Here is a 20,945-nt window from a genome sequence, read left to right as displayed (position 1 = left end):
TAAATTTGCATTTAGCCATTAAACAGAAGATGATGTGGTTCGACCAGTAACTTTTATTGAAGCACACTGCAATATGTTTGTTTTCCCTAACAGTTTTAAGCTAAGCAGTTTAAGGTTACATCATAAAGTAACATTGATTATTGTAGAGCACAAAGAGAGAGAGAGAGAGACACATGCAGAGCTATAGTCAGCAAACGTGAGCATGTTCTTCGCATCTTTTGGTACTAGTGTTTTAGATCAATTCACAAAGAGTGAACGTGTAAATTCTATGTAGTCGTAGGCAGAAGGAAGTTCTCTGCCCTTGCCGTCCATGTAGGGCTTCATGTGAGAAATGCAGTAATCGGCTTGTTCCCGGGTCAGGTTCTGAAAGACAAAGACAGCACGGAGGTGGAGACGAGCCCTTTGAGGCTGCGGATGGGGCATTTTCAAGCAGCCCTCCCACTCCCAGGGGCACACAGCCCGGAGCAGGAGCCAGAGCAGCAGAACTACACCCGGCATGGAAATGCTCTGGCTGTTCGCACTATTTCGCTAGGAGTTGGAAGCTCTGACCTGAGTCTTCCCACCAAAGAGAAGACAGAACAGGTAACTGATACGAGGAAGCAGTGCAACTTCTTTATTTCTCTGCCAGCTGGTGGGATTCAGACAGGAAAAACTTGCTGTCTTGGCAGGGCCGTGCCAGGGAGGAGATGTTCATACTGTCCAAGCTTAGGCTTAAGTTTCTCCTTTGACTCGCTGTCTGGAGAAACATCTCCCTCTAGTCTCCCAAATGATTAAAGGAAAGCCTGAGTTTCTGAGGACAGATACAGTGAATGCACCCTCCTCCCAGGCCTTTGAGCAGCTCTTGTTTTAGTCAACCTGAGTAGTTCTTTGGCAATTAAAGCTTTTCCTCTTCCTCTATGGAGCCAAGAAAGCAACGAGGAAGGGCCATTATCATAATTTCTGTGTTTGCTGCAGAGGAGACCTCTGCAGGTTCAGAACTGACTTAACTACAGCGACATGAACCTCCAAGCAACCCGTGCTGGTCTTTGTTAACAGTCTATAAACAACCCTCCGTCTGTTCGTCCCTGGTGGGCCACAACCAGTACGTACTTGGTAGAGCTCCTCCTTGGTCACGTAGGGCTTCCCCTCCGAGCTGAGGGCACGGAAAGCGCTCTCGATCTCCTCGCTGGATTTCACATTCTCTGTTTCCCTGCTGATCATAAACGCCATATACTCCTGCAGCGAGACGTGTCCATCCCTGCCGGTGAAACACAGCGTGTGAACACTGCCGTCCATTAACACCCTCCTAAGAGGGGCTTTCGCTTTTCTGGGCGGAGTGAAAATCTCAACACAGGAGACTGTCAACACCAGGTAATTTTCTAAAGTGAATTCCTTCACGAATGTCAGTCTTACCTTCCTAAAGACTCTTTTACGTGAATTGTGAAAACCATAGCAATAGAAGTAAGCACAGCTCTCGGGCTGTGAGAGACCTTTCAGCCAACTCCCCAAAGGATACTGATACAATATTTTGCAATATAAAAAGGTCCAACCCACGTACCTATTGGGATCTACAGTGTCAAGAATAGACTCAAACTCTGGGTCTGGCTCTCCTTCCTCAACCATAGGCAGGTCGTAGCCGAGAGAGCGCAAGCAAGACTTGAATTCCTGGTGATTAAGTCGTCCAGATTTGTCCTTGTCAAAGTGCCTAAAAACATAAAAACAAAGCCCACATTTTTAAGCGTCAGTTGTTGAGTACTGAAAGCTATAAAGTGAGCTGAAAACTAGAACAGATTATAACAGTTAGTTACAATCTTGTCCAGAAGTCATTCTGGACAAATGAGCTTGAATCAATAAATAGTTCTATCTAACATACATAAAAAGTAAGCACAAATTCTTTACTTTGCTTAAAAAACATCCAAAAAATTGCTATATTCCCAGCTGGAATTCATTGGCACTCCCAGTTCCTACACCACTGTGCCCACAAGTCAGTGTGCCCAGCAGAGGCTGTGGCTGCACCCAGCCGGCAGCAAGTGTCTCTGGAGGCTCTTGCCATCTGGCAGAGATCAGAGCAGCTCGGCACAAAATTGGGCAGAAAATAAAGGAGTTACAAACAGATCAGTCAGAGAATCCTGTGAACAGGAGCCATCCATGTGCCAGAAATATCTCACAAGCATTCCTCGGGCATGCTTTCCCTGTGACTCACTTGAACATCATGCTGAACTCCTTCAGAGCCTCCTCGGTGACTCCAGTCGTGTTTCTGAAAAGGAAGAAGCAAAGCTAGTGAACAGTTCCTCAACTGCAGAACTCTGCTGGAGTCCATCTGCCCCAAGCCAGCATCTGTATCAGAAGGCGAGGACAAATGAGCAAACAATACATTACATCACCACAGCTCAGAGTAGATCAGTTCCTCCAAGATCTTGTCATTGCTAATGGCCAACAGGAACTATTTCCAAAACTGCTAACTTCATCCCTCTGAAGAGAGCCAGGAGGTGGTGGGGATTTACAAGCTCACTACACCCATTAGTTAGAGCACAGGAGACTCATTAGCACGGATCACGCAAGGTTGGTTTTTAGACACAGGCAGATGTGTCTCCTATCTTTTATCCCCCCCCAAGTTAGACAACCTTTACGCTGCACATGGGGTAGGCAATACCGAGCTTGAATCTGCTGCTCCAGATTGTGCTGCATTCTCATCCCCAGCTGGTCAAGCTGGTCCCACTGCTGGGCCAGCCCCACGGTGCTGTGTTCTGTGTATTTGTTGTCCAAGATAAGTGCCTCTTCCATGGCCGCTCCAAGGTCCTCGATCTTCTTCAGCTGGCTCCTCATAGCTCGGATCTCCTGGTGCTTGCGCTGTTAGGTGGGAGTGAAGAGGAGAAAATCAAGGAGCACAAAAAAACCCCCTTAAAAAGTCAGAACACAGGCTGGCAGGGGAGGAAGGGTTATACTCTTTTTTTCCTGCTGGGATTATATATACATATACTGGGATTTGTAAAATAGTATTCAAAACCATGTTCCTCTTCATGCACACTGTTGGAAACCAACAGGGCTTGCAAACCAGTTCTTAAGACAAAAAACCCTCTTATTAGGAAACGTGCTGAAAATACTGTATCCCCCCTGCCCTATCCCGCTCATTTAGAAAAAAAGAACAAAAAGGAAAACTACATCAGTGTTGTTTAATGGCTTGTGATGTAAGTAGATATCAGGTATGTAAATAGGTAATCCCAAAGGTCTCTTCAGTACTCAAAATGTGTAAAATCAATTAAGATTTTACCATATAATTACATGCGTTTCCATTCCCACCCTGTGTTCCCAAGTCATCAGCTGGGAAGGGTGTTTTAGCAAGAGGTGAGCCTTGCTTACTTTAGTAGCTTCCAGCTGCGATTCCAGTGTTCCTGATTCCTCCACCATACAAGACCTAAACACAAAATCACAGTGAGAAAGAGCACTTATCCCATAAAAAATGGCAGGTGGGGCTTGAAATTAACAGTCCTTCCTTGAAATTAAAAATCCTTACAGCAGTATTATTCTCCTGTAGATATTTAAACACTGGTTTTGTGTTTTGTTTATTCTGACTCATCCTATTTCAGACTGACACGTGTACATCTTGCTTGATTTTATCTCTTTGTATAGTTAATTTCTAGCCCCATTTGAAAGGCAACATGATCAGCAGCCAAACTTCATGCCAGACCCAAAGCACCCGCTTTACTGGACCTAATGAAATTAGAAACTTAGTGCAGTCCCACCCCACTCCACTGTGCCCAGCACACACACGCACACACGAACTACAGGTGATTCACTGGAGATGGGCTGTATTTGCCAGTGAGGTACAGGAGCTCTACAGAGGTGTGTTACATGGGGATAAAATGGGGGAAAAAGACCTTGAAAACCACTGGTTTGGTTAAAAGTAATCTTAATACGGCATAATCGCTGCAGAAAACTATAGACCTCTCCTACACAGTGGTTGGTGGACAGTTGCCTTTCCTGCCTCCCACCCTGTGCCCAGAGAAGCTGAGGCACGGCCAGTCCTCTCAGTCTGATTTCCACACTGAGCACACTGCAGCCCCACACCAGCATATAAAGATCACCTCTGCGGTGATGGTTCCAAGATCTACTTCATATGGACTAGCTAGGGAAAGCCTCTGGATGCTGCTTTTCTCCCCAAGATCCTAAGCAACCTTTAAGCAGCAGTGTTTAAGAATCTCTGTCCTTCCAACACGTGTGGTGAGGGTTCATAATGAACGACCTGGACACGGACAGCGAGTCTGGGCACTGTGCAGGGGGGCTGTCCTCTCCTTTGACTCTATGGTATTTAAGTTCCTAAAACTTAAGTTGCTGGTATTTAAGTCACTAAAACCAGGTTTTCATCCCCACTGAAATCTATCCTCCTACATGCTTTTGAGCTTCTTGAGAAGGGGATTTCAAGTGCTGAATCACTCTGTAGCGATGAAAATGCAACAAACATCTGGGTGTTTCTCACCACAGCATTAAGGCTCAGATTTAATGCACATCTAAAGAGATGAAGCGCACGCCCAGAACCCTGAGCAGGAAGCTGGGAACCAACCGTGGAAAGGCAAGAGTCAACAGGGAAACAAACCTCCAAGCATCTCTAAGCCGTGAAAGTTAGTTGGAAGGAAAGCGAGCCTTGGAATTAAAGAGTGCATTTGAAAACCAAAGTGAGGTAAGAAAATAAGAGGAAAAAACCTTCCAGATAGATCATCCCCAACTTCATACTGATAGACACGAATGACACGACGATATGCTATGCTAGTCAAAGAAAAGAAACCAAGTAAATTCCAAAAAGGAAGAAAGAAAGAACAGAGGAAAGAACACACCCAAACACGGCCACTGCAGCGGAGCCACACTCCAAGCCAGCAGCACCTTGCAGCAAACACAAGCAAGTACTTAAAGAAAATGATTCAAATGCTGGTTGCACACAAAAATAATAGATTATTATTTTCGTGTAAGTCACAAAAAATTGAGTCTCACTAAGAGATTAATTGAAGTCTTGCCTCTACCGATTCTTTAAAGGCATTCTTCTTCCTAAACTCCAAATTCTTCTTTCTCCCCCCCCAAAGAAAACCTCCTCCAGGCAGCACCGGGTGCATGCAAGCAGCTACGGCACGCTGAAAAGCACGGTGTACGCATGGCAACTCTTATCTCGAAACTTCTCTGAAGCTCTGCCTGCCCTCTTGCCAAGGAAGGCTAAGCACAGCCAATGCCTCTCTGAGCTAAATCTGTGTTTTTAATCTATTCACGCAGAATTAAGGACAAACTCTGCCTGGCATATCAGCAGCCTTCTCGTAATTTGTTCAACAAAAGAGCTTGGCATGGTGATCTCAAACTCTGACCCTACGTCTTTTAGTAAATGGCTCCTTTCTGTTCGCTCGTTTTTGGATACCAGAACTAATCTACAACACTACTTTACAAAGGAGCAGAGAATTCAGCATCCGTTCCAGGAAAATCTGCTCGGTTCCATTAAACTGTACAACAAAAATGGGGCAAATTATTTTTATCTGGCAGAAACAGCAGAACACAAGACGTGATCATTACAGAGCAAATAAGAAACACAGTTATCTGCAAAGATTCCACCCTTTTATTATGAAAAGCCTTCTCTCTTGATGAGAAAGGCCCCTGCCTCCTCTCCAGCACTTTACACAGGGCTGACACACAGGCCTCTGCACCAGGCCCATACACGACTGTTAGCATTTTACATTATGTCTTATTACAAAGCTTCCATTGTGCTGCAGATTTTTAATACTGAAGAAATTTAAGTGGACAGACACACTCTCAGAGGGTTTGGCAGTCTGAAGACATTTAAAGATCTTATTATTTCCTTTCCACTTCTTGACGAATGACCAGCATGCATCCTTATCAGGAACAATTCCCATGGACACAAAGTGGACTTAAAACTGCAGGCATCAAACTGCCTGCAAACCCAGGCAAGTTCGTGGGTTCATGCTGGAAGGTTTTGTTTTCTCCTATCAAGAATATAATCTCTGTGGGGCATGGTTATGCAGCAGATTAAAAAATGGGCAGTTCACATTTGCATACTACAGAGTTTTAAGATACATAATTTCAGTAAAGCCTCTTCATAGGCATCTTCCCTCCTCCCTACCAAAAATGGTCAACGCTTCGGAGCTTTGAGAACAATTATAATGGAAAAGTTTATTTCACTAAGCAAGTCTCCAAATGCTGGAAAACTAGGAATGTCAGCTGTTTTCCAAAGGCAGACTATTCTGTGTTCTCACATATCTCATCAGATTAAGAGCCTTTTCTCGTGCAAGCCCTCAGAGAAAGCAAGAACAAAAGTTAGGACTTCCATGGTATGCCAGTGGCTACCCATTAATAATTTCTTCTGCTTTTGACTAGGAAATTGCTATGTTCCTACTGGTTTATACTTAATCTACTCCAAAATCTTGTTTCCTGTGTCTGTGCACCTCAGCCTCAGACTGCTCTTTTCAAATAAAAGGGGTTTCAGCACAGCTTTCACAAGCAATGTAATGACAGAAGAAAACACGCAGACAGAGCAGAACACATCACCAAATTTTTAAAGATATAAAATTCAATACTAACCCATCTAGCAGGTAAGTCCTGTAGAATGTGAAGATCCAAACATCAGGCAGCAGGACAGAGACAAGACAGTAAGAGAGGGACAGAGATTTGGGTGGGAAGCAAACATCAAAAAGTTAAAAATCGTATTTATATTTCATTATTTCATGAAGACACATACAGAACTATTTGTAAACACACAGAGACAGAGAATCACAGGATTACATGAAAACAGAACTCACCTCTCCTGAACCACAACTGAGTGCGTCAGAATTGGCTAACAGCACTGTCTGAGCATGGTTACCTTTGTTTTCTAGAAACATGCTCTTCAGTTCACTGCAATTCTCAACCTTGGGATTTTTTATTTTTAACGCAGTTATTAAATCTTTACTCCCTCTCCCTAGGCAAGGATATTATAAGACAGCACCCCAGGTAAGCGATTACAAAGTAGTCTTAAGCTTTTTTTACAGCTTCTTTCTCTATTGAAATTCTAGTGAGATTTCTAATATACTATTCAATACAAAAGGAGCATTAACAGAAACGCCACTGGCACTACACAGTGTGATTCTAGCTATTTGTTCCCCACTCCCCCAGCTGTACTGCAGACTAGTTCAGGAATAACTGGAGAAGAGCTAAGTCCTGGATAACTGGAATTACTGCAGGAAAATGAATTCAGAAACAGAAACATTTTTAAATCTGGTGTTTCAGGGCTTTTCTCTTCCCTGTGGCTAACAGAGCCTCCCTCAAATCCCAACTGCAGGAAATGAACATGCAGGAGACATTTACAACTTAGACCAAAGAGATGTAGGATGGATACAAATATTAGCTGAGGAATTCTCTAAGGGCAGCTCTTGGGAAGACAAACTATACCTGGTCTCCTGAATCCACTGATGGAAAGCATTGGCATGCTGAGCAAATTCCTGGCGCAATTTGTCATTTTCTTCCTGCCTTCGCTGTTCCTTCTGCAGCTCCAATTCACGTTCCTGAGAAATGTACAAAAATAATTTCAAACAGAGAAATAATGTGATTGTCCTCATCCTGTAATAAAAAGCAAAAACTAAGAGCTGCATACCAGCACAGTTCTGAAGCTCAAAGCAAGACTGAGGGCTCAAAGAGTGTCCTGGATATCTAGACAAAATCATCTAAGATGACACACAGAACATTCCTACTAAAGTCTTGAGAACTGGAATTGAACCAGCAGCTACTTTACTGCATAGCATGGACATTAAACGTTTTGTAGTTAGGAAGCGAGGGACATGTGCTTTGTCTTTTGAAAGACCACAAATGGAAGCCCATGAAAACAAGTTTATAGCTAATGGAATTTTTTCTTTGCTCCCAAATTTTGAGATATTTCCATCTGTAGTACAGTGACAAACTCTTGCACTGATTATCTTGGAGGACAGCTTCCAGGGAAGACTTGAAAGGTCATAGACCTCTCTCTCTCTCTGACTTGCCTTGATAATTTTCTGCAGATTCCTCCAGGTTTCTTCAAGAGCCTCCATAGTAAACCAAGTATATGGGTTGGAGGCTACACGGAAGCTCTTGATCTGGCGATCAAGCTCTGCCAGCTGGTTGAAGTCAGCTTGGGCAGAACTAAGTGAAGAACGGAAAGCATCATGAGCTTCTCGCAGCGCTTTGATTTCTTCCAGCGAGTTACAGCGTACAGGATCTGTCAGGTCCTCTTCAGCATTCTCAAACCAACTGTTGAAGGCAGACGCCTTCTTTGCAAAAGTCAGGAACAGATCCTCAACCTTGAGAAGAGAAAACAATCCAGTTGTTCAGTTCAGTTATGCAGTAATGCAAATATTCTATATGAGTTGATCTGGAATTAACATGCGTCAATGACAGTTTGCCTTTATTACTTATTTCTGGCAAACATCTAAAAAATTCTTATGGTAAGTCTCCAGGATCTCCATAATCATTAGCTGCAAATGAAAAAGCTGCAGAAGCTGCAAGCGTTGTATGGTTTTTTTTGAAGAGAACAATTAGATTTTTGTAGCCCCATGCTTTGGCCACCTACCTTTCTGAAGTGCTCCTGAGCCTCCAAGAGTTTCTTTTTCCTGGCAGCAGAATTAGCAAGTAGCTGGTTCCAGCGTTTCATCAAGGAAGCATGCCGAGCCTCAATGGCCTTTGATTGGATATGTTTGGCTGCTAGTAGCTGGTCTTTCAGAGCAGTGATGTTTGCAATTCCTTCCTGCTGGAAAGCCTGAAGTCCAGCATCAAAAGTTTCCTGAAGCATTAAAAAAAAGGACAAAATATTTTAGATTGTATTTTTATTTAACCATTCCGATATCCTGTATATATTTCAAACATAAATACCAGATCCTTGTGTATTGCAGAAGCGTTCACCTGTTCCCTCCATCACTTACAGGGTGGAAGCAGCATTAGCACTAACCTGCTTGGTGAGTAGTGTTTGCACAGAAGAGAGGTCGCGTCCATAATCATCTGTCTTCAGACTGTTTTCCTTCTCACCTGAAAAATGGAACAAATTTAGTAAACATGTCAATGTCTTAATCTCAAACATTCCCTCTATTCCAAATCAGGCTACCTCAAAAAGCATAAATCGGGTATAGCACTGCTGATTACTTTGGGTTTAGGTCTGCTTGTTTCAACAGCACGCGAGAAGGCATGCGAGATCTTTTGAAATGAAAGAGCATTTCAAATTTCTTTGTGACAGGGTACAGTGCCCCAATACAGAACATACCTATCCACGACTCCACTACGTCTGCTTTCCAGTTGAACTGGAGGAAGGCAGAGTTCTCATCCAATTTGGCTTTCCTCTGAGCTGCTGCTTTCTCCAGATCTGACACCTTGCCTCTGAGGCCCTTCATCTTGGCAGTAATGTTCTCCTCGTGGTGATTGTTCTACATGACAGGAGAAAAAAAAATGCACACCATATGATCTTACGGCCTTCCAAGGCATCCAGTAAGTTGATAACAGAGCAAGGACTTCAGCTGAAAGATTTTGTCCAAGAAATAGCTTTGAAAGCAGTTAACACCAACAGCTTATTCAGCTGCAAAAAATGAGTAAGGGCTCTTTTCAAAGAGATGACAAATCAGTCCTCAGAGAAGAGTAAGTCTACTTTGACTTACCCAGGAAGATGTCCTGGGTAGCCTTTGAAGGTTTTTCTTCACCGGTTTATGCTCACCTTTTTAATGAGATCCTCTCCATTAGCACAAACGTCGTTCACTCTGTCTTTGTGGACAGTAAAATCAGTCTCGAATGCTTCGTGCTTTTTCAGCAAGCCCTGCAAACACGAGACATGGTCACTTTTTAAAATAATTTCTCACCACTTATTAAAAATAAAAAAAAGGGAATTTATTGTTATAAATCAGCTAGCATAAACTTTTTCTGACAAAAACTATTAATCTTAGCTGGTTTGCACAACTTGCTGTTTTTCTGTGGACAAAATGAGACTGATATTGACTTCCAATATCACTTCAGCCATTGGAATTAACCAGGACTGTCCATCAAAGGTCAAGAGATGCAAAGCTACACCAAATTGCAAGTCATTTCTACAGGAAATTACATACTTAGGATGCTTTTATAAAATTAATTCATGTTTTTTACAATGTAGGCCTTCAAAAGAAACCTCAAAATAATAACCTCTAAATTGGAAAGACAGTTAAAGAAAGGGTTTGTCAAGCTCTAACCAACGATAATGCAGCAAGAACAACAAAGAGCTGCCAACTGTCTCCATACCTGGATAGCGGCAAGGGTGTCCCCATAGTCCTCGCTGGCTACCAATGTCATCTTCTCATTGATCCAGGCTTCTTCTTCTTCAACATTTGCTACAAACTGCTGGTACTCCAGAGACTCCTCTAGACGCTGACCCCTGTATGGGAAGAGAAAGGTAAAATTTTTAGTCACAGTGTTGCTTTATGGCTTTTAGATATAAGATGTAAAAACAAATTACAGCAGCAGAAACCCTAAGAATGTAGAGAGACTGAACCCTGAACACATAATCATTCACAGTTCACTTCTCCAGCAGCAGACTGCGATGTCTACGGCTCTAGAAGTTCACTAGCCCACAAAGCCTGCAGCTATTGAAGGACTAAAATGAATCATTTTCTCCCAACAGCTTCTATTCAGAAAAACATCCTGGTAGTGGATTAAAGCCAGGTAATTTCAAGTCTATGGTTTCCAACTGGTGCAAGAAAAGGCTAAACATAGCATACCTCAAAAAAAAAGACTCATGTTTTTACTGAGGAACATTATCACCAAAACTCTTCTAAATAGTCTCTTAAGAGTCTGTCATTAGTGACATGTGCTATTACACCTTATTACAGACTACAGACCCGCGCCCTAAACCCCTGAAATTCAGTAAATTTGGTCATTATGAGTCCAGGTAACTGTTTTAATTAATACTAAATTTTACAAAAACACATCTCACACACCTAGCAGCTGCCAACTGTTTTAACTCTTTCCAGTGATCCACAAACTGAGCCAGTCTCTGCTGTATCTCCTCCTTTCCAATGGTGTTATCATCTGAAAGCTTCTTACCAGTGTCTAAAACACCCTGCAAAGCAGAACACCACAGAGTTAATGGAACATCACTTGCTCTCTTCTTATGCATCCTATTTGGATTCCAGCAAACCTATTACTGGCTTTCATATTTGCCACAAGCAAGAAAGACGCTGCTTATAGAGAAATCTGTCAAGGAGAGAGGCATCTACCTGGATAGCAGGTTCATGGGCAGCTAATTCTGCTTCTAAGCGCTTGTGCTTTTTCCTAAGGTTCTGCACACCGGTTAGGTCTCTGCCATAGTCCTCTGAGCTAACCAACAGTTTCTTCTCTCTAAATTCAAGAGAAAAGAGAGAAAAATAAAATTTGAAAATTACTTCTATAGGTCAAACCTGACAAAAGAAAAAAAACAAAACAAAACCACTGCAGATAAGGAAATGCTCCACATAGCACAAAAATCTTGGATGTAAAAAATTGTCTACATGAGTTATCAGCAAACAGCAGCTAGCTCCTGGCAGCATATTCAGGAGTAATGTGGGGGGGAAAGAAAGAAGGCGACAGAGGTCCTATCATTTCTCTCTGAAGGATAGAGTTTCTCTGTACTGTTTTCCTTCTAAGAAGGTAGATACCTTTTGTAAAGCTTACCTGCTGTTGTCCAATTTTTTTTTTTTTTATTTTACAGGCATGACAAAAAAAGTGCTGTAATTTGAATGATTTCAATCAGGCTCACTTCTTTCCCTCCTCCCAAGATACTAACACCAATATGGAAAGAGCATTTGACTAATTACTACTGGCTAGTGGGGAAAAAAACAAAAAAAAAAAAAAAAAAAAGTACTTCAGACTGAAATTTGAATTTTTGCTAGGAACTTTCCCAAAAAGAGTCGAGTCAATTTTCAGTTATCTGGTCTAGGTCTAGGTCTAAACAGCATTACTTTTTCCAGTACAGAGCTTTCCTTCTTGGGGTTTGACGAAAGAAAACTGTACCTAAGAAGCCACACCCAGGCTAGTACTGAAGCCATTTTGAATATAGTTTTCCTTGACTGAGGGGCAAAGGTGATTTCTTGTAGAGACACATACTTGTGGAAAAGGCAAGTTATAAAACCATACTACAGACTATGAATATTGTTAGCACGCTGGCAGTAAGCACATGCCCCTATGCCAGAGCCTAGAACTTCCAAAATACACACTTGATCCAGGACTCCTCATCATCCATATCACGGAAAAACTGATGCAAACGGTGGGACTCGTTCAGCTTTGCACGGCGGGCAGCTGCCATACTCTTAATCCTCTGAAAGCGCCCATTAATGGTCTCACGTTTATCCTTTACTTGGGATGTATCGAAAGCACTGCTGGTCATCAAACTGTCAGCCTGACTGTTCAGGTCCTTCAGACGATCCTGGAAACGTGGGTGAAAAAGCGTGTGAATTGCTTGGATCTCAGTTCTGTGTTTGTTATGCCAGTATAAAAATCATAACCTGACTGCTGTGCAAAGTCACAGTTTTTATTAAGAAAACATGTTTCAACAAGTATACGACTGCAGCATGTACTGAAGTGGTATCTGTAGAATTTGCTGATTACTATGATTTATCTTCCAAAACTAAAAGAGAAAGCAATACCTCATGAGCAGATATATCAGCTTCCAGTAATTGGTGTTTTTTCAGAAGGTTGTTAACTGATGCCAAGTCCTTCCCATAGTCTTCAGATGCCAACAAAGCCTCCACCTGGGGGTGGGGAAGAAAAATGGGATGGAGAATGAGTTGTGTTTTCACAAAACCCTTGAAATTATATTGTCTTTAAAACTGTGCAAATTAATTCTCTTCTCAATTTTCTACAGTGTGGATAAACCTTTGCCTCATCACCTGTTTAATTCCTAACAGATTCTATGCAAATATGCTTCTTCTCACCTTATTGTTTATAAATAATAACATAAACACATCCACAAGCTTTTTAGTCATAATAAAGATTTTTTCAAAATAAATCCAGACTTGCTCAAAGGTGGACTGTGCTCCACAAAATCTAACATCAGCAAAGGGAATCAAAAATTAGAAAAACAAGTCTTGCAAGTAAATAATCCCAATCTCAGTTACCTCTGAAAGCCAGAAATCAAAGTCCTTGATTCCAGTATTGAAATTCTGTTGCTTATTAGCTTCTTTCAGTTTCTGACTCTTCTCTGCTGATTTCTGTACCAGGAATTGCCACTGGTCGGCCAGGGCAGCTAGGCGTGCCTGTTATAAAATGGAAAAAATAAATGCTACAAACTAAAAACATAAGTTCTGATAAATGCAAAACCAGAATAAGGTACAAGTTTGGCTGCTGATTCCAGATATTCAAATTACACATATTACACTATTTCATGCTGCCTAGCTATAATTCAGTTCAACTTTTACATCCCGATCGTAGGATCGGAAAACTTCTCACCCTTGAGAACGAAGCAGAATGATTACCCTGATTTCTGCTGCATAGTTGAAATAGAAAAGCTTCTATAAAACAAGATTTGTTTTCTAGGGACACTATCCTCCCCCAATTATCCAAACACTTCTCAAAGCAAAAACTAAGCAAATCTTGTAAGACTTGTTATATCTACCTTCACAGCATCCTCACTGCCAGCACATGCTCCTCTTTCAATCAGAGAGTTCCCCATATCAATGACTCCACGGATCCGATCCGCATTGGCATGGAGCTCAGCTTCAAAGGCTTGGTGTTTCTGGTGTTTGCTCTGAATATGACAAAAGCAAAAGTGTTAGAGACTGGACAAAGGGCTCCTAAATTGTTCTCATGGGCCGAGAGGAGAGCACAAGAGTTATCTACATACGTAAAGAGGTTTCTATATTGCCTGATCTGAAGAAGTTCTCTCTCTCAGTAAGAATACTTACTGCTCACTCAAATAGTAACTCTCATTAATCTGAGTAACCATCAAGCTTTGACCTAGCAAAACTGTCTGTGAGCTGATACATACAACTCGGGCAACATCTTCTGCATTTTACAGACGCTCATGCAACGTTCCTTGCATTAAGCTTAGCTGTTATTCAAGTAAAGCTTTCTCATTTTCAGTGCCATCACCTTTGAAAAGCAGCAATTATACATACCTAGGCAGAAGCACAGTAGATCATCCTTTCTATTCCTATAGTAATTTCACAAATTTCTATTTCCCTTCCTAATCTTTAGGTCATTAAGAGAAATCACTGCTGCAGCTGCTTTCTGCACAGTTTTGGTATCAGGCAAAGTCATATGTGACCACATTATATATTAAAATCATGAATTAACAACCATAAACTCTATAAAAATAACTGTGAATTATTTGTTAAAAAAATTTCTCTGCTGAGTTGATAGCACCATGAGAACAACCGGAGCCTTGGTGTGGGAGGAAGTATGCAGTTCTCTCTCATATATACATGATCCATCCACCCACCAGGAAGATAACAATAGCACAAAAATGACAAGACAGAATTTACAAGTATTAACTGGAAATGCTAGTAACATTGGACATGGGTATACAATGCCCTGAGAGAATGGAATGAAAGGAAATGTTAGACTAAAAATAAAAGATGGAAAATACTATAGCGCTGGCATGAGAAATTCTGCATGAACTGCTTTATTTTGGGAACTGTTAATCCCGAATGCTGAGATTATAAAAACATATCCTTCAAATCCAACATGTAAAATTCAATTAAAAAGCTGCCAATTGCATATCTCCATATAATTACCATGACAACAAATCCAAGACAAGCCTTTTTGGTTTAATATAAAATTCTAATTTTTTTTCAACTAAAAAAAAAAAAATTTTATGTACCACAGCCTAAAGTGACAAACAACACTTCTTTCCTTTCTTACTCTAGTTAGCTTCCCCTTTCTTTTTTTCTGTCTTCTCCTTCCATATATCCTCATTTTACTCCACCTCTTGGATTCTTACAAGTCCTGTCAGCTTTCCAGCTGGTACATATCTTTTTCTGGAATGCTCCTTCTATATTATTCCCTTCTATGTTACTGCCGCAAGAACTAAGCCATCTAGGTCTATCATTTTATTGACTCCTCCATCTTCAGCATTTGATTCTACAAATGCAAGCTAACAGAGTTGGCATTATGTGTCGTGTTAAATCATCACCACTCTAGATCCAGACAGGAGGATGACAGGCCCAATAGTCAAATTTCTGAAAAAAGAGGATAGAAACCCATTTTTCTATGGACTAACTCCTAAAAAAACCCCACCAAACTACCTCACTAATGGATCACAAATTAAACAGATCATGCAGAACACCTGCAAAACGAATACACAAATAAATGATGCTGAATAGGCATTAACAAAAAGCCACACCCATAACATGAAGATCAATAGCTGCACCTGGATGTAGGTCAAGAACTAATAGAAAACAAAGAGATTGCATGAACTGATGGATGGAGCAACAGACCGCAACCAGACCTTGTGCTCACACATAAGCTATACAAAGAAAACAAATTCACATACCAGGGCTAGTCCAAACTACTTACCAGCAGTTTGGAAAGCTATAAAACAGATTGAGAGAAGTAGTTCAGTGCATTCATAAACCAGTATTAAAACCTAAGAGGTAACTTTAATTAATTATTCCTTAATACTGAAAAATAAATGAGACTTCAATTTTAGAACATAAGACAGAGATGAGACCCAAGAACTCCATTTCCTTATTTTATGATCTAGATGCTGGGAGAAAGACAGAATAGCTGCTCAGGGGTTTCCTCAGGAAACTTGCTGCTGCAGATACCACATATCTTATTAATTATATGCATCAATAATTACCAAGTGAGTTCTATTCTGGGTCTCCTTTCATGCATAATGTAACTTCCATTTTCTCCTTGTTAAACAGAGACCATGTCCAACATGGTGTATAATTCTGTTATCACTGAACAAGAATTCCTGAGCATATTTTTTCAAACCAGAGTATGCTTTGTAAAGTTAAAAACTGTATTTTGATTTTTGAGCTGAGAATCATATTCACCTGGATATTTGTGGGATCCTTATATGACTCATCACTTGCAGTTTGGAGCTTTTCACTGATCCAAGCTTCTATTTCATCCACATCACGACTGAACTGCTGGAGTGTCTGAGATTCTCCTAGCTTCGATCTCTTTTCAATCATTTGAGCTTTCAGACGAAGCCACCTGTATGCAATTAAATACATATGTTGAATGAAAAACTAGGACTGCACACGGCATCGCATTTAACAGCTACAAAACACTGCCAAAGAGCATTCTCTTTCAGTCAGTACCTGCATCCCATCTAACAGGGCAATACTGACCTGTCCAGAACCTCATTGCGTCTGTTAGCAATGACTCCTTTTGCATAATGATCAGCAGAGATCAACTGGTCCGCAAAAGACTGTAAGACAGCAATTTTCTCTTCCTATTAAAAACAGAAGCCATAAATTAGAACTGTGGTTCCTTAAAGTCAAGTGATGAGCAGGGTCTGGAACAGAACAAGACTTTCTTTTCTTCTTTAAATATACATTATTGTAAATGTGACTCAATGAAGGAAGGCTATCTTCAACAGGACTGGAGAGTTCAACTTCAGAACATCTTTTACCTGTGGCATTTAGGAAAAAAGTATCTTTTGGACTTGAAGCTACAGCAGTATGATCTCAATAAAAGTAGGCAGCCTTCTGTTACAAGAAACTGAAAATACACCTTCTTCTGTTGTTAAAAAAGAAAAAAAATCATTTCAAATCAGTAAGAGATTTACACAAATACTTGCCGCTACTCCTACACTGTAGGCAGTGAAATACATCCCTATCTGCATCAGCTGCTTCTAAACTTCTGCAGCAGATCCCAAACGGCTGAATATTTAGAACGGAACTTTAGAAGCCATACACGGTAGTAACTTCTTTTGCTAATAATCTGCATAAGAAGACGAAATTATTTTCCCCTTACTTCAGCTATACTCCTCACCTGGACATTGATTGCCTTATCAAAATCTTCATGTTTCTTGATGAGTGCCTCCACACTGTCTAACGAGTCTCCTTTATCTTCTGTATTCAGGAAAGCCTCTCGGGCAGCCATCCAGTTTTCAGCTTGTTCACAGTCTCGATGAAACAGCTAGGGAGAAAAAACTCCAAAGCATGAGAAAGACAAACCAAGAGCACTGCTCGTGACTATGAAAGAATAAACTTTCTTATGAAAGGAGGAATTATTTTTCTTTTAAAAATGCAGCAGAGTACCTGTAGTTCTAGGCATTGGTCTAGCATCATTCTACGCTGGACCCAGGCCTTCTCTAGGTCTGTCCGTTCTTGATCTAGAATATCCAGTTTCTCCTTGATCTCTGGGCTGGCATAGTGTCCATGAGCCAGAAGTTGTTGTCCAAACTGTTCAAATGCCTGGAAAGTGCCAGCCCTTGCATCTATTTCAGTGCGGTGTTCCTGCAATGTGCAGAGGTGTGTTAATTAAATAAATAGATGGCAGAGCTGGAACCAATCTATTTTTGGAACTCTATGGAAAGTGTCAGAAAAAGAAACATTTGTTGATGTTTATGATACACACTTATCTTCCACATACCTGGTGCCTTTCCAATAAAGCTTCAGCTCCAGTCACATCCTTTGCAAGTTCATCTGAGGAGACCAGGCCCCGGATTCCATTAATCCAAGACATAAGGTCCCTGTGAACACACATTAATAAGAATTTTTCCCTCCCTCCATTGAAGTAAGTCAGAACAGGAAAAACAGTCCTTTTTTGAACCCTCCCCAGAAATATTCCTGTGGAATGATAAGCCATATATACCTCACCAGACAGACAAATTGGTAGGGAAGGGAATAGCATCTTTACCTGAAGTCACTGAGGAAACGCTGCAGGTCATGAGAATCTCCAAGCTTCTCTTTGCGCTGGTCAGCACGTTTTCCCAGACTATTCCAAGCCTGATTCAACTCAGTACATTTTTCTTGGAGATCTTCAGCAGATTCTGGATGTGACTGGATCAGACGCTGGGCAGTTTCACCAAGAGAATTCACCTAGAATTAGAGAAAAGGAAATAAACACAATGAAGACAAAACCAATCTTTTCTATAGTTCAGTCATTTCTGCTAGATAAAAAGAAAGCTTTTGGTTTTGGTCTTCCCCACAACCTCACCTTGTCTCCAAGAGCTGCCAAGTCTCTCTCAAAGCCTTCATGTTTGCGCTGCAGAGCCTGCACACTGGCCAAGTCATGTCCATAGTTGTCTGTATTTAATGCTTGATTCTTCTCCTCTATCCATTCTTTTGTTTCATCAGCATCTCTGATTTGAGTGAAGGAAAGGCAAAAAGAGAATTAAAATGGAGGTCATACTAGGATCGCTGATACCTAACAAGTCACCGATTTCCAGAGAAGCTAAAGTGTAGTTGATGGTTCTATTAAATTATTTCCCAAGATGACACAAGCGAACTTTGGCAAAATAGGACAGTAGTCCAGATCTCCCAAGCCCGCAGCAATTCCACACTTTTAAGTCAACAAGTCTTTCTTTTTCTAGGAAGAATATAAAGAATTCTTGTTGGACCACTGGTGGTCCAACTTCCACTGAACGAGCTGGGGGTTGAAATATAATTTGTTTAGAATAGGTCCCACTGTGTTTTAGAACTCTTATAGACAAAGTATTTTACTGAATTAAGACTCAAATATGATACAAACACCCCACCTGTGGAATCTCTGGACTTCATGAGCACTGCCCAACAGCTGGCTTCGCTCCTCTGCTAACTGCTGCAGAGACCTCCAGCGTTCATTCAGTTCCTGCAAAACAAACAAACAAACAAATCCCACTGATATTGCAGACCACAGATTTATAGCATTTCTGTTTAAACAAGAAACTCTCGTGCTGGACCTCTGAAGCTTTATGATGTCAAACAGAAAACTTTAGCATTCAGTAACTTTTTGTTCACTATGGTTATCTTCTTCATTCTGCTGACATTTGCAAAGATGCCAACAACCCCTTCTTCATCTCCATTTTTATAGGCTTTATTTCAGGGGTCTACTGATAGCAATGCTGGAAGATTCTTTCTTTTACAGTATATAAACTTCATCAAGCAGTCAATAAGATAATTGAAAAGTCAAGACTGGCCTTTCACTACAGGTGAAGGTTACTATATTCTGCTTAATTCCAGAAGCATGCACAAATTCAAGTAGCCTAGTTAAACAAAATAATTTTAAGAGTTTCTCCTGAGGTGGAAAAACAAATTATTTCATGTATACAGTAAGATATTTATGTAACCTGAGAAGCAAATTCTGTGTATGCCAATACTTCTTTCAAAAAGTTCATTCAAAAGGGTTTATAAAGAATAATGAAAGACAAAGACTATGGAAGGAGAAGGTGAAACAACGTTCTCGGCTTTTTAAATAGCTCAGAAAAAGTTGTATTATTACCTTGATTGAGTTAAAGGTTGCCACTGTGTGTACCATCAAACGTGCAGACTGTATGAAAAGGCAGAAATAAAAAAAAAGTAGCATTAAAGTCAACTCTAAGCAATCAGACTGAAAAAAACACTCCTTAAAAATCCATAATGACTTGGCCCAGGTCAAAAATACAGACTTTGTAAAATACAACTCTACACAATGCAGGAAGAGAGAAACACCCTAGATTTTAAACGTTTCAAAGAAAACTGTTGAATGATTTTATTTTTATGTACTTCTTTAGAACAGTGTTTTGAATACACTGTTGTTTAAGATGAAAGAGAGAAGCAAACAATAAGAAAATCAATGCAAGTAAATTACAAAAGCAACTAAGAATAATTAGTTGCAATACCCAAGGTATTAAAGATCAGAGTAAGAATAGTTAGAAATTTACAAGTGAGTACTATCATGTTAGTGTAAATTGAAACAAACAATAATAGTCCTAAGGACAGAAAAGAGAAAACGTAAAGTCAGCATTCAGTAAGTGAATTAAAAAACAAACAAACAAACAAACCCAAACCCCTAGTCCTGGGGACAGAAAAAAATAATCACCCAAATGGTTTAACTCTTGGCTGAGTTTTTGGCAAAATCAGCTTAGCAGTTAATTCAGGTATTTCGAGAACATCATCAAAATTGCTGAAGGCTAATTAGAAAAATGTCAACCAATTCCCTCCAACATGCAACCTACTTTTCTGACAATGATGGGTTACTTGCAAAGTTCATCCCTTTGCAGATGTACACAGAGAAGAACTTATAGTTTGCTAAGTTGCTATGAGACTCTTAGGATTCAATGTACATGTGTACAATGTGTGCAAAAAAACCCCCAAAATCACTAATTCTTGTTGCCATGGCTGCATTTTCTACAATACTGCCAAAATATTGTATACTTATCTGGTTTTCCCACATTCACACAACTTAAAAGATGTACAAGCAGCTTTAAGCTTAAGAGGGTGGATGTAAGACATGAAACATGGCAATGAAATACTAGAGAAAAGCACAATGATGGATAATGTCAAAAATATTCAAGGTTATTTTTGTGCATCAGCAGGTGACAACTATTCCATTGCAAGCCACTGATGAATGGAGAAAGGCTTCTTCTAGTTATTGTCGATAATGAGCTAGAGATGAATAATGGAAGAAAAAGATACTGCTATACACATACAACATATTCCTTACTAAAGGAATATTGACATAAATGGCTTTGACTTTCAGGAATAAAAACATTTCTTTCTGCTGGCTACATGAAAAAAGAACTCATGCTAAGTGAATAGGGACTATTTTCGCATCTAGTGGCCATATAATACCTAAAAACATTGGTAAAAAAATGGAGTCAGTCTTATAGTGCAAGCTCAAAATGGAGTTTCACCATAGAGATAAAAAACAGACTGTCAGCAATTTCTACAGCTAGAGCAATTCTGTTGGAAACCTATCTCAGTTATTCTCATAATCATACCTGCAAATAGAGAGCTGACATAGATACTTGACTTTGCCTAGGTGGCTTTTATTTTTAAAAGAAAGAGTAGTACCTATACGACATCTTTACGTGTTGAGAGAATCTCTATGCAAGTATATGAAGG

General features: G+C 40.4%; 1 protein-coding gene across 3 annotated transcripts in view; it reads right to left on the bottom strand.

The window, feature by feature from the left end:
- Nucleotides 1-33: 33 nt before the first annotated feature.
- Nucleotides 34-20,945, bottom strand: part of SPTAN1 (spectrin, alpha, non-erythrocytic 1) — a 44,185-nt gene continuing 23,273 nt past the window's right edge. For 2 of the 3 annotated variants that reach the window (XM_009580595.1, XM_009580596.1), the window contains 29 exons: nucleotides 19,342-19,389; nucleotides 18,620-18,711; nucleotides 18,079-18,223; nucleotides 17,779-17,960; nucleotides 17,512-17,611; nucleotides 17,178-17,375; nucleotides 16,909-17,055; nucleotides 16,263-16,366; nucleotides 15,963-16,125; nucleotides 13,577-13,708; nucleotides 13,080-13,217; nucleotides 12,609-12,713; nucleotides 12,180-12,388; nucleotides 11,205-11,325; nucleotides 10,926-11,047; nucleotides 10,231-10,363; nucleotides 9,677-9,775; nucleotides 9,233-9,392; nucleotides 8,924-9,000; nucleotides 8,549-8,758; nucleotides 7,983-8,279; nucleotides 7,399-7,511; nucleotides 6,553-6,570; nucleotides 3,340-3,394; nucleotides 2,633-2,829; nucleotides 2,183-2,236; nucleotides 1,538-1,684; nucleotides 1,090-1,237; nucleotides 34-363 (listed from right to left, as the gene is read on the bottom strand). In XM_009580595.1, coding sequence (XP_009578890.1) covers nucleotides 238-363; nucleotides 1,090-1,237; nucleotides 1,538-1,684; nucleotides 2,183-2,236; nucleotides 2,633-2,829; nucleotides 3,340-3,394; nucleotides 6,553-6,570; nucleotides 7,399-7,511; nucleotides 7,983-8,279; nucleotides 8,549-8,758; nucleotides 8,924-9,000; nucleotides 9,233-9,392; nucleotides 9,677-9,775; nucleotides 10,231-10,363; nucleotides 10,926-11,047; nucleotides 11,205-11,325; nucleotides 12,180-12,388; nucleotides 12,609-12,713; nucleotides 13,080-13,217; nucleotides 13,577-13,708; nucleotides 15,963-16,125; nucleotides 16,263-16,366; nucleotides 16,909-17,055; nucleotides 17,178-17,375; nucleotides 17,512-17,611; nucleotides 17,779-17,960; nucleotides 18,079-18,223; nucleotides 18,620-18,711; nucleotides 19,342-19,389 — 3,840 coding nt within the window. In that variant the 3' untranslated portion in view covers nucleotides 34-237. Of the gene's footprint in view, nucleotides 364-1,089; nucleotides 1,238-1,537; nucleotides 1,685-2,182; nucleotides 2,237-2,632; nucleotides 2,830-3,339; nucleotides 3,395-6,552; nucleotides 6,571-7,398; nucleotides 7,512-7,982; nucleotides 8,280-8,548; nucleotides 8,759-8,923; nucleotides 9,001-9,232; nucleotides 9,393-9,676; nucleotides 9,776-10,230; nucleotides 10,364-10,925; nucleotides 11,048-11,204; nucleotides 11,326-12,179; nucleotides 12,389-12,608; nucleotides 12,714-13,079; nucleotides 13,218-13,576; nucleotides 13,709-15,477; nucleotides 15,493-15,962; nucleotides 16,126-16,262; nucleotides 16,367-16,908; nucleotides 17,056-17,177; nucleotides 17,376-17,511; nucleotides 17,612-17,778; nucleotides 17,961-18,078; nucleotides 18,224-18,619; nucleotides 18,712-19,341; nucleotides 19,390-20,945 lie in introns of all 3 variants that reach the window. The other variant, XM_009580593.1, reaches the window with a different exon arrangement.

Source organism: Fulmarus glacialis, unplaced genomic scaffold (genome assembly GCF_000690835.1).
Source record: "Fulmarus glacialis isolate BGI_N327 unplaced genomic scaffold, ASM69083v1 scaffold10356, whole genome shotgun sequence".
Lineage (NCBI taxonomy): Eukaryota > Metazoa > Chordata > Aves > Procellariiformes > Procellariidae > Fulmarus > Fulmarus glacialis.
The sequence above is the reverse complement of the archived record's forward strand: the minus strand, read 5'-3'. Positions and strand labels throughout refer to the sequence as shown.